Source organism: Micromesistius poutassou (assembly GCF_964030765.1).
Source record: "Micromesistius poutassou genome assembly, chromosome: 6".
Taxonomy (NCBI): domain Eukaryota; kingdom Metazoa; phylum Chordata; class Actinopteri; order Gadiformes; family Gadidae; genus Micromesistius; species Micromesistius poutassou.
In genome coordinates this window covers 9,011,921-9,023,617 of record NC_140276.1, presented here as the reverse complement: position 1 = coordinate 9,023,617, position 11,697 = coordinate 9,011,921, and the positions used below count along the sequence as shown (strand labels likewise).

The window sequence follows — 11,697 nt, the reverse complement described above, 5'->3', positions numbered from 1 at the left end:
TGGCGCTGCATCAGGTCCTGGTGGCGTTGCATCAGGTCCTGGTGGTGGTGGTGCATCTGGTCCTGGTGGTGGTGCATCAGGTCTGGTGGCGCTGCATCAGGTCCTGGTGGTGGTGGTGCATCAGGTCCTGGTGGTGGTGGTGCATCAGGTCCTGGTGGTGCATCAGGTCCTGGTGGTGCATCAGGTCCTGGTGGTGGTGCATCAGGTCCTGGTGGTGGTGCATCAGGTCCTGGTGGTGGTGGTGCATCAGTTCCTGGTGGCACTGCATCAGGTCCTGGTGATGGTGCATCAGGTCCTGGTGGCGCTGCATCAGGTCCTGGTGGCGCTGCATCAGGTCCTGGTGGTGGTGCATCAGGTCCTGGTGGTGGTGCTGTTCCTCCTGGTGTGCAGCACTGCTTCCCTCGCCCATAAAACTCCACTTAGTTTAACAGCGACACGAGAGCAGAGGACACGGCCAGTGAAACCCCGGCCAGCGTCCTGTGTGGTCAGCTCAGAACTGGGCCTTTTGTCTGGCTTTTCACAGCTCCTCTGAGCCCATTAGCCCAGCCAGCGGGGCCCTCCATGTGTTAACACAGCCGCTACAGGAGCCAAGGGCCCCTCCCCCACTGTGGTACATTCCTGCAGAGCAAACGCCACACTACATGCTGTCCAATGGGGCCGTGTGTGTGTGTGTGTGTGTGTGTGTGTGTGTGTGTGTGTGTGTGTGTGTGTGTGTGTGTGTGTGTGTGTGTGTGTGTGTGTGTGTGTGTGTGTGTGTGTGTGTGTGTGTGTGTGTGTGTGTGTGTGTGGAGCAGGGCCCCTGGTGGAGCAGGGGGCCCCTGGTGGAGCGGGGCCCCTGGTGGAGCGGGGCCCGGCTGCAGGCCACTGAGGCAGGGCCAGGGCCACAAAGAGCACTCCGTCTCAGGAGGACCCCCCCCCCCCCCGACCCCAGCCCCCCCCACAGCGGGGCGAGCTGTCGGTTTGCTCGCCATCGACCGGCCTATCGGCACCAAGGATTGATTCCTCGATCCGCAATAGAGGCTTCTAGAACGAGACGTTTGGAAGCAAAAACTCTTTTGGATTTGTTCAAGAAATGTTATCTATGCTGAATGTATGTAATATCTAATGTATGTATGAGTACATAGAAAAAGGGATTGACATTATTTTGGTAGCCAGTAATAGTGATATGGTTGAGGCCACTTGTCACATCAAATTAGACGTCCTGGCTCCCATAAAGTCAACATTGCTGACTGTCAACAATACGTCCACTGTGAGGGGCTAATGAAACACACCGGAGTGGCCTTTAAAGCCAGGGCTACTTCAGGGCTCCTGAATGACTGCACAGTGTCTAGTGGAGGGCTAAGGGTCCACCACGTCGCTGTACATGAGCCCAGAGTCTAGTGGAGGGCTAAGGGTCCACCGCTCTACATGAGACCAGTGTCTAGTGGAGGGTTAAGGGTCCACCGCGTCGCTCTACATGAGCCTAGTGGAGGGCTAAGGGTCCACCGCGTCGCTCTACATGAGCCTAGTGGAGGGCTAAGGGTCCACCGCGTCGCTCTACATGAGCCCAGCCAGCAGACCTGTGCACCTCCAGCCAGTGCAGGCATAGGTTCCTGCACTGGGCTTAAGATGGCGTGTTTGGTGTTGACGTTTACATTGTCCGACTTTGCCTCTGTATGACGACGGGCTCATGTGAAGTTCTCCATAGTGATTAAGTTGTTAAAAGTGTAAAGCCATCTTTTATACCAGAACACTTTTATGGGCTCTTTCCATACCACGTAAAGCAGCTGGATGCTAACGGCTACCTTCTGGAGAATCTAATCATTTAGGTAGCTCGGTTGTGTTACTTTTACTGGCCCCTGTCATGCTTTAAACGGTTCAGCCATCAAAATAATAATTCAAACCGATATTTGTTGGGGTTCTGTTTTGTGTGTTTTATTTGCGTTGTGCTTTATGGATTGTTGTATGGTGACACAAGTCATTAGAGGGGCCAGAGCTTTAAGTTAACATTGCATTCATTTATTTACTTGGTTTCCTATTTTATTATTAATGTAATCAAGTTCAATGCACCCAAGCTCTTCTTCATATTCTCTTGAGATGGACGCATTCTATTCACAACATTTTGGTTGAGGGATTTAACCCTAAACACTAGTGATGAGTTTATGATAGAGTAAGCCAGGTACTGATACGAGGGAAGGAGAAATCTGTGTTGTTAATTATAGTTCATCAATTTAATAATTTCATTAATTTCCAGGCACCGTCATAGTAACCACAGTTTGACATTGAGGAACTTGCATGATGAAGTCATTCTGAAGCTATAAAGTGTCCTGTAATGGGATCGGGGCAGGGAGTCATATTAGGCTAAACCCTATAACTTTCACTGGGCTACGACTTGACCCCTGGGAGGCCCTCGTCCCACACTACCCAGTGTGACCTCCCACACAGCCCAGGGTACTGCACCCAGTTTAAAAATCTATTCTCTCTCAATAAACTGTGTGTAAAAGCAGTGTGAGGGATTTTATAGCAGGGTTAAAACACAATACAGCGATGTGTTTGTTGGGTTGTTAATAAGTGGTGTAATTCACAGGTCTGGTAGAAGGTCTTCCCCTCATATTGCTGGGTGTCGTAGGGTTTGTGTTAGTGTACTCTTATAAACATTTGATTAGGATCGCGGTTCCTCTGGCCGTCTAAACCGTCTGCACCATCACAGAGAGATTCCGGAGTTATTTAACATTTTAAACAAATTAGCGATGGCTTCAGGCTCCAGTAGATATTAATCCCCCAGGCAGTCAGAAGGCACCACAGTGATGGCGGGGCCCGGCGGCGGGGCCCGGCCCCTTTAGATAAACACTTGTGGTGACCGGCATGAGGGAGGGCCATCGCTCACCACGAGTGATGACCCTCTCTGCTATCTCCCGCCACTCGGTGGCCTAAACAGTTTGTTTCGTGTTTTGCGGTCACTTCCTAGGAGCCGTATGGTTTGACAGAAATGGAGGGAAACCAGATCATCCCGGCGAGATGGTTTGGACCTGATAAGTGAGGACCAGGGTACATTAGGGAGAAAAATGGAGCCGTGCGCTAAAACGGTGGGATTAGCCGGTTTGAGGTCCGTTTACAGACAGATGCCACATGATGCTGGCGTGAGAGCAGGGCCTATCTAGCGTTCTTTTACCCTAAGTAGTTGTTCCTAATCCGTGTAAAAACACTAACAGTTCAACTCTGTTTACGCCGGCAGCACCCTGTTTGGTTTATTTACATCCATTTATTCTTTAGTCATTTAGCGCTTTTGACACTTTTTTTTTGTTTTTACAAAAGTGATTTTGCAGCGAATATTAAATATTAAGGAACAGGTAGGTGTTGGGCATTGTACTTCAGCATGCCTATAGGTGGACTGAGTACATCTGGGTTTGAACCCAGGTCTTGAAGCCATGATGGCTGAATAATTCACCACACCTGAAACACACGTGTAACGCAACAGTACAGACGGGTGTAGATCAGCCGCATCACACTCTCTCTCCTGAGCCCCGACTCTCCTGAGCCTCACCTCAACGCTTCCCGCTGGCCCAGCGGCGACTTGTTAGCGTTTGCTAATCTTGAGCGTCACCCTTGATGGATAACCCCTCCCAAGTGTGCAGGATCCAAAGGATTAGCGGTGTTTACCTCTGGTAGCATGCCGGGTACCTCCACACTTAATGACTGAATGAAGAACCCTGCGGCCTGCGGGACAGCTCTGTTTATGCACGGCAGAGACGCCTCTGTCTGCTCTGAGCGCCCAGCGGCTCTGAGTGGACCGTCCTCGACCAGAAAGCTCTGTGTTTAGAAGTCACTTTGGGGGGGGGGGGGGGGGCGGGGGGCTGGGGGGGGGGGGGGGGGGGGGGGGGTTAGTCATTATTCCTCTTTCTAAAATGAGTCAAGTTTTACATTTCTGTCTTTTTTTCGTCTTTACACATTTCATAGGTAATACGACTCACTGGGACGGTCGTAGGGACTGGAGTGCGGCAATGTTTACATTTCTGTCTTTCGCTGCCCTTCCCCCGTCTCCCCTTATTTTCCCTTATGTGTACACACACACACACACACACACACACACACACACACACACACACACACACACACACACACACACACACACACACACACACACACACACACACACACACTCTCTCTCTGAGAAGCATGGGAACAGGCTAGGGGCTGTGACAGCTTGAATAAACCTGACACAAAGAGCAAAAGCTCTGGAGGGAGAGAGGGGAGGAGAGGAGAGGGGGAGAGGAGAGGAGAGGAGAGAGGAGAGGAGAGGGGGAGAGGAGAGGAGAGGAGAGGAGAGGAGAGGGAGAGAGGAGAGGGGTGGAGGAGAGGAGAGGAGGGAGGAGAGGAGAGGAGAGGGGTGGAGGAGAGGAGGGAGGAGAGGAAAGGAGGGAGGAGAGGGGAGGAGAGGAGAGGAGAGGGGAGGAGAGGAGAGGGGAGGGGAGGGGCGAAACGCGAAACGCAACACCGTACAGTAGCCTGCACCTCCTCCGGCTCACACAGACACCTTTGCACCAGATACCGGGCGTGGCAGGCCACACACACACACACACACACACACACACACACACACACACACACACACACACACACACACACACACACACACACACACACACACACACACACACACACACACAAAGGAGAGGAGCTATTGCTTTCAGTGACGAGACCCCTGGGTGACCTCCCCCCCATCGACCTGGGCCTGACCCCTGTCCCTATGGGGCCGGGGTTGGGGGGGGGGGGGGGCACAATGGGGGAGTAAGCGAAGCCGCTGCACCATTGTGCCCCAGCAGTAAATCAGTGCGGCCCTGATGGAGGGCTGTGTGGGGGGGGACCTGTTCACCTGGAAGGCCCGTTTATATTTTCTAATATGTCATGTAGCCGGGGGCTCCTGGGCTCCTGGGCGCTTTGTGTAGGAGCTCTCTTACCACAGCTGGGCTGCTGCTGGTCGGCAGCAGCTGGTGTTGTGAAGCTGCTGCTGTGCTCAGGCTCCAGGCTGAGCCTGAAGAGCCTGGCTGGAATGTGTCTCATCAAGGCTTCATTGTCACTCACACAACGCTGGGCCGCTGGTGAATGACCTGCTCTTTTCAGGACTGGGTGTAGAGGATGGAGAAATCAAATAAATAAGGATTTATTAAGGAGAACCAAAGTCCTACTGCGGGTTAGATGTATGAATGTATCAGCCCAGCCCTGCCTGTGTGTGTCTGTTCACAACGCTGTCGCTCAAAGCCTGTTTCTGCTCCACTCCGCCAGTCGACCTGGAGCACATGAGGACGGTGAAGTCGGACGAAACACCAGCGCTTCTGCCAAGAGAACGGCCTCATCAGTCAGTTCGTATCGGCCAAGACGGGCGACTCGGTAAGAGACGGCAGAAGAGCACTCGTCTGTCAGAAGCGTTGATGAAAGAGTGTGTGTTCACACAGTGATGTGTGTGTGTGTCCCAGTCATGTGTGTGTGTGTGTGTCCCAGTCATGTGTGTGTGTCCACACAGTGATGTGTGTGTGTGTCCACACAGTGATGTGTAGTGCGTGTGTGTCTCAGGTGTTCCTGTGTTTCCAGCGAGTGGCCGCTGAGATCCTGGGAGTGAAGCTCAACAAGGCGGAGCTGGAGCAGTCCCAGGTGGGCCTCCCTCTCTCTGCTCACCATCTGTTCCCCTCTCTCTCTCTCTCTCTCTCTCTCTCTCTCTCTCTCTCTCTCTCTCTCTCTCTCTCTCTCTCTCTCTCTCTCTCTCTCTCTCTCTCTCTCTCTCTCGCTCGCTCGCTCGCTCGCTCGCGCTCTCTCTCTCTCTGACCGTGTTTTCTTTAAATCGACCGCTGTCATAATCACAGTCTTGGGGTTAGTTAATTAGTTAGTTAGTTAGTTCTTGGGGGTTTCACAGGACAACAACAAGGCCTCCAGACGTCAGGGAGTGCCAACGCATCCTGATGGAGAATAGTTGTGGTTCAGGAGTAGTAATAGTTAGTAGTAGTATTAATAGTCATGGTTCAGGAGGGACAAATAACCTTCTTTGATTGTATGAAGCAGAAAAAAGGTGTCATGTGGGACACGAAAACAAAATAAATTAATTTGAATTTCTCAAAGGAAGCCAAAAATACTTCAGACCAGGGGAAAATCACAGACTCTTAAGCCATAAAACAAAGACCCTCTTCTCTTCCTGGGTGGGAAAAACAAAAGTGATTCCAGTTGTATCACCTTTCTCTCTTTAGCCCTCTCCCCCAGTAGCATCACGGGAACATCAATAACGTCACAGAGCCAGGCTCACGTTGGGTCAGCAGGGCGGCGTTCACTGTAGAGAGCCAGGCTCACGTTGGGTCAGCAGGGCGGCGTTCACTGTAGAGAGCCAGGCTCACGTTGGGTCAGCAGGGCGGCGTTCACTGTAGAGAGCGGTCTGCAGAGTAAACACGGCCTTGTTATGTCTGACTCCTGTGATGGCCTACCTGCCACTGACACGACCCATCTGTAGCGCCCCCACGGCCGCGTTAAGCGTGAAGCCGGGGTCAGAGCTAGGCGCTTGTGTTTAGGGTGAGGAGGTTAGGATTCAACCTCTGATTTATAGTCTTTATCTCCCTTCCACCGGCACGGCCTGGACGGGCGGTGTGGGGGTGGTCTCGCAGCGTTCTGCCAAACCAGGCTGTGTTGGCCCTTGGTGGCCGTGAGGGGAGGGCCCCGCTGCAGAAGCATTAATCCTTCCCCTGATACGACCGCTTGGAGCCAAGCTGGCTGGGCACCGGCTGATGAGCCTGAGCTGGAGGGTAGGGGTCAGGACCCCCCGCCCAACCCTCCCACAACCCTGTGAGGGCTGGACCCAACCCTCCCACAACCCTGTGAGGGCTGGACCCATTCTCCAGCCTCCCTCCACTCCCAGGGCTGCTGACACAGCCGGGTTAATGAAGGCCTTGGACTCTGTTCCTCTCCGTCACCTCCTTGATGGCTGCCTCAATAAAGCCAAGTGCTTAAATCTAGGATAATAGGGCGGCTGGCCTGGGCTTACACTGGGCTCACAGTGACTGATACCAGTACGAAGCCACACACACACATATTGTTATACAAATGTGATACAAATGCTGAATTGCTTATGTGTATCAATATGCTTAAAGGTACAAAACAGAGACAGAAGGGTGGTCTGTTGGTGGACCCCCGCCGCTGTTCAGGGAATGAAAGCAGGCCCTGCTTTCACACGAGATGTGTTCACCAGCGAAAGCCGCGTCGACCGATTGTCAGGTTTAGAGGGCTTAAACACGGGGGTCACGACCCCTGACAAGATGCTATCTGCCGGGGAGCCTGCTCCATCATGGTCTCCTGTCGGAGGATCAGATAGCGGATCACTCAGTGGCTTCGACAGCTCGTTAATCAGCCAGCCGCTGGTCCTCAGCTATGTTGTCTGGTTCCACCCCTCTCTCAGCCTGTATGGAGACCTCGTGTGTGTGTGTGTGTGTGTGTGTGTGTGTGTTTGTGTGTGTGTGTGTGTGTGTGTGTGTGAATGCATTTGCACGTGTCTGTTATGTTGTTTTATTTTCACATCTTATGCATGTTACGTGATCAAATTGACATTTCAAATCTTAATTGTCTTTTCTTCCATGTGTTCTGTTGAGTCCTGTGTTCTGTTGGGTCCTGTGTTCTGTTGGGTCCTGTGTTCTGTTGGGTCCTGTGTTCTGTTGAGTCCTGTGTTCTGTTGAGTCCTGTGTTCTGTTGAGTCCTGTGTTCTGTTGGTTCCTGTGTTGTGTTGAGTCCTGTGTTCTGTTGGGTCCTGTGTTCTGTTGAGTCCTGTGTTCTTGAGTCCTGTGTTCTGTTGGGTCCTGTGTTCTGTTGAGTCCTGTGTTCTGTTGGGTCCTGTGTTCTGTTGGGTCCTGTGTTCTGTTGAGTCCTGTGTTCTTGAGTCCTGTGTTCTGTTGAGTCCTGTGTTCTGTTGGGTCCTGTGTTCTGTTGAGTCCTGTGTTCTGTTGAGTCCTGTGTTCTGTTGAGTCCTGTGTTCTGTTGGTTCATGTGTTCTCTTGAGTTCTGTGTTCTGTTGAGTCCTGTGTTCTGTTGAGTCCTGAGTTCTGTTGGGTCCTGTGTTCTTCAGTCCTGTGTTCTTGAGTCCTGTGGTCAGTCTTATTGTCCTAACCCGGCCTTGCCCCCGCTCCCTTCCTCCTCCTCCTCCTCCTCCTGCGTGGCGCTGTCCTTCCCGCCGTCCATCTGTCTGTCATCCTTCTACAAACACTCTCTCCTCTTCGTCCGCTCCGACGGTGTGACCCCGCTCTCAGATGATCGTGAAGGCTGAGCTGGTGAACTACCCGCAGGACGAAGGACCCGTTAGCCAAGACACCGCTCAGCGGAGCAAAATATGCTCCCTTCAGTAGACCAACGTATGTGTCTGGCTGCAGTCGACGAGCCCAGTAGTAACAGTTCCTCTAGTCACCCCAGTTGGACCTTTAGGTTAGAGATGCAATGACACAAGAAACAAGAAATCATGTTTAGGGGTGTTGGCGTTGGAAGCCAGGGCCTCTGCTAGAAGTCAAACATCGAGCCACCCGCCCACTATTCATACATTAAATCCTATCCATTTTTTGGTATAAAAGGCATCATACTCATCAAACTTAACATTTGAATGGTTGATCTTCCACCTCCATGTCTCTCGTAGAAATCACAATTGAATGATGAGACGGAGCGCTTCTCTAGGAGGCGGCTAGGCTCCGTGCTGTACAGCTCTGACTCCTTCTGTTGTGTTGCAGCGTGTGGTGAAGGCCGACATCGTGAACTACAGTCAGGATCCCGTGGCTCGGGCTGCCAACCCCCAGCGAAGCTCCATGTGCGTGGTCCAGTGACGCACACACACACACACACACACACACACACACACACACACACACACACACACACACACACACACACACACACACACACACACACACACGCACACGCACGCACACAAAATTGTACTCATGCTCACCATTCGATGTGGAAGTCAGTATTCGTAGTTTGGGGAGGGGGTCTGGTGGTCACATGACCAAACGGCTTCCTGCTAAGTTGGCCTTGCTGTGTTATTTGTATTTGTGAGAAGAAGCAGCTGAATCCCAGTTCTGTATGTATGAAATCTAGATTTTCTTTTGTAAATTCTAACTGAGTCTTCTGTGTTCCCCAGTTTAAAGTCACAAATGTGTTTTTAGTGTTTATTTTTCTTTAATAATGGCCAATAATATCCTAGCATCGAACCGGTTCCATTGTTGAACAAACTCGACTAATGCCAACTTGTGTTTCGTTGTGTGACTGTTTGACTCTTACTGCAGAGAAAACCTGCCTTCTTGCGATCAAAGACAGGAGCATTTACTGTGCTTTCAAAGTCTTGGATAAACATACGTTGTTCCTTCATACGTGTTGGGTGTTCAGCTCTTCATTGTGTTTAAAAACGACAGTGTATCACAAATGCTATCTGCTAAAACTTCTGCTATTGCCTGCAATTGGGGTGTTCAGATCGGGCTAATCTCACAAATCAGACTTTAGATATTAATCTAAAATTTCTGTCTAAGTGATGAGGCATTCACCCATATTTAAGCTTGCCTGCTATTACACTTTAGATATTAAGTCTGATGGCAGACAAGCTAAAACCTCAGTGAACAGGAAGTTAATGAATGAATGAATGTCTTTCGCTTCTTATCTATTTCGACCAATAATGTTGCTGGAGGCGGGATCTTTAAGCATGTAGTTGCTGATCACAAACTCGGCCAGCAGTAGTTAACTGTAAAAAAAAGGTTTCAAATTGTCACCATGCAGTCTGGCCACTGAAGGAATACACGTGTTAAAATCCCCTTCTGAAAGCTTCTTCCACTACTGGCTCCAATGAATTTACTTTGGAATATGTCAGTAACAAACAAGGCATATCTCAGCCTCCTGCAGGTCCTGGTCTCCAGGCTCTGTAACGTCTCCTCCTCCTCTATAACATAGTAGGACTGCTACCAGATACAGGTTGGACACATACCAAGAGGGGACGGCTTGGGGTTGCATTCACAAGCTGTGTTCAAGAACGAGTGTGTACTTGTGCTTGTATGTTAAACCAGTGGCTTCTACATCCATGGGGCTGCTATATTCAAAGGAAGATAAATATGTGATATGAACTCAAGTAGAGTGAACTTAGTTTTTTCTATTGGCCAGTAGCGGCTTGCGTTAGCAGTGCTGTGGTGTTGGTGTTACTTAAAAGAGAAGTGTTAATTTTGTGACTTTTAGATGACAAAAAATTAAATCCTCACTTTATTTTAAAAACTACAAGACAATACATTCTTCTGCATTTGTTGTTCTTCAGATTGAAATATTAAATCTAAATCAGTGATCATTCTAAAATAATCAATAACTTTCAGATTATTTATATTCATAGTGTTCCTTTCATTTCAAAACAGATATATTTGTGTTTTGCTGATTAAGGTCAACGTGACTCAGTTGAACAGCTAAAAGATGAAATTATTTGTTACAGAGCAGAGGAGTTTGCATTGATGCTATGATTTTTTTAGCAATGCTACTGAAAGACTAGATGGACATATATGCTGTACTGTAAACAATATGAAAGAAAGCCTATACTAGGATACATGGTTTAATGGTGTCTGCCTTATGTTTGATGTTGTTATACCATAATGTACTGTAGCTTCTTTCTTAGCTTTGTTCTGTGGTCTCTTTCTCTCCCTCTCATTGAGTAGCTGCCTCTCTGGTTACCACTCCTCACAGCGGCCTGCTCCTTTTCAAATCAGAATCATGTGAGCTGAAGGTGAAACAATCACAAATGTACACTTTTAAATTGGGTTGTTAAATTGCATTTTATTGAACATGCTTATCTTTGTAAATAAAATCGCCTATGGAATAAAACGCAATGTGTAAGACTGAAGTGACTTGACATTAAAAGTTATGAACTCAACCAACCAGTTCATTAAATAATCGGCTCGGGAATTATGACCGGTAGGGTGAACGCACTCAGTTCAGAGCAGTGTTGTTTAAACAACAAAAACCATTTGAATGCATGCAGATGCTGTCATCACTCAGCCGTTCAGTACAATGTGCACAGGCCTGGGTTTCATGGCCATTTTTCACTCTCTGCTTTATAATGCAAACCGAGGAAGGAGGCCTGGAGCTCTTTGGGATGAGCTGGGAGTGATGGAACCGGGGCTATAACCTATGAGGACATCAGCAGATTAAGGATACCTGTGTTGAAATCCAAGCATTAGAACTGAAACTTGACCAGCACACCTGAGATCCCACCTGTATAGAAGCTAAGCTAAGTCTCCTCCAGCTAATGAGGCCCCAGCCTTTGTTCCCTAAAGCTTCACTGGGACCAGCCCTAAGCCACTCGGACAGATGATACAATATTTCTTTTTATTTATGTTGTAAGCTGTATTTATGAATCACTTCAATGGCTCAGGCTTTTGTTTCCCTCACGAAACTTTAAAGAGGTTCTATGGGTTCCAGTTTAACTGTGGTTTTGTGTTGGTTTTGTGTTGTTTTTTTGCGTCAACGTCATTCAGCACACAAAAAAACCCGCCACGAGATAGCGTAACATAATGAATCCCTCTTTTTAACTGGAATATGTAATATAAGTTGTACCTTTAACAGTTTAGCTGTTGTTTAATGTCTTCGTCTGGCTGTCAAGGCTTCTGTTACCAGGACTTCGCTTTAACGGCGAGCGGAGGAGAGACAACACAGCTGGAGTCGTTCCAACACACATGCATT

At 49.3% G+C, this 11,697-nt stretch overlaps 1 protein-coding gene across 1 annotated transcript in view; it reads left to right on the top strand.

The window, feature by feature from the left end:
• The window catches only part of rab28 (RAB28, member RAS oncogene family), a 21,055-nt gene extending 10,222 nt beyond the window's left edge, over positions 1-10,833 (top strand). Inside the window, 4 exon segments of the mRNA XM_084469010.1 lie at positions 5,263-5,297; positions 5,299-5,367; positions 5,551-5,628; positions 8,721-10,833. Coding sequence (XP_084325136.1) covers positions 5,263-5,297; positions 5,299-5,367; positions 5,551-5,628; positions 8,721-8,813 — 275 coding nt within the window. The 3' untranslated portion in view covers positions 8,814-10,833.
• Positions 10,834-11,697: the final 864 nt, after the last annotated feature.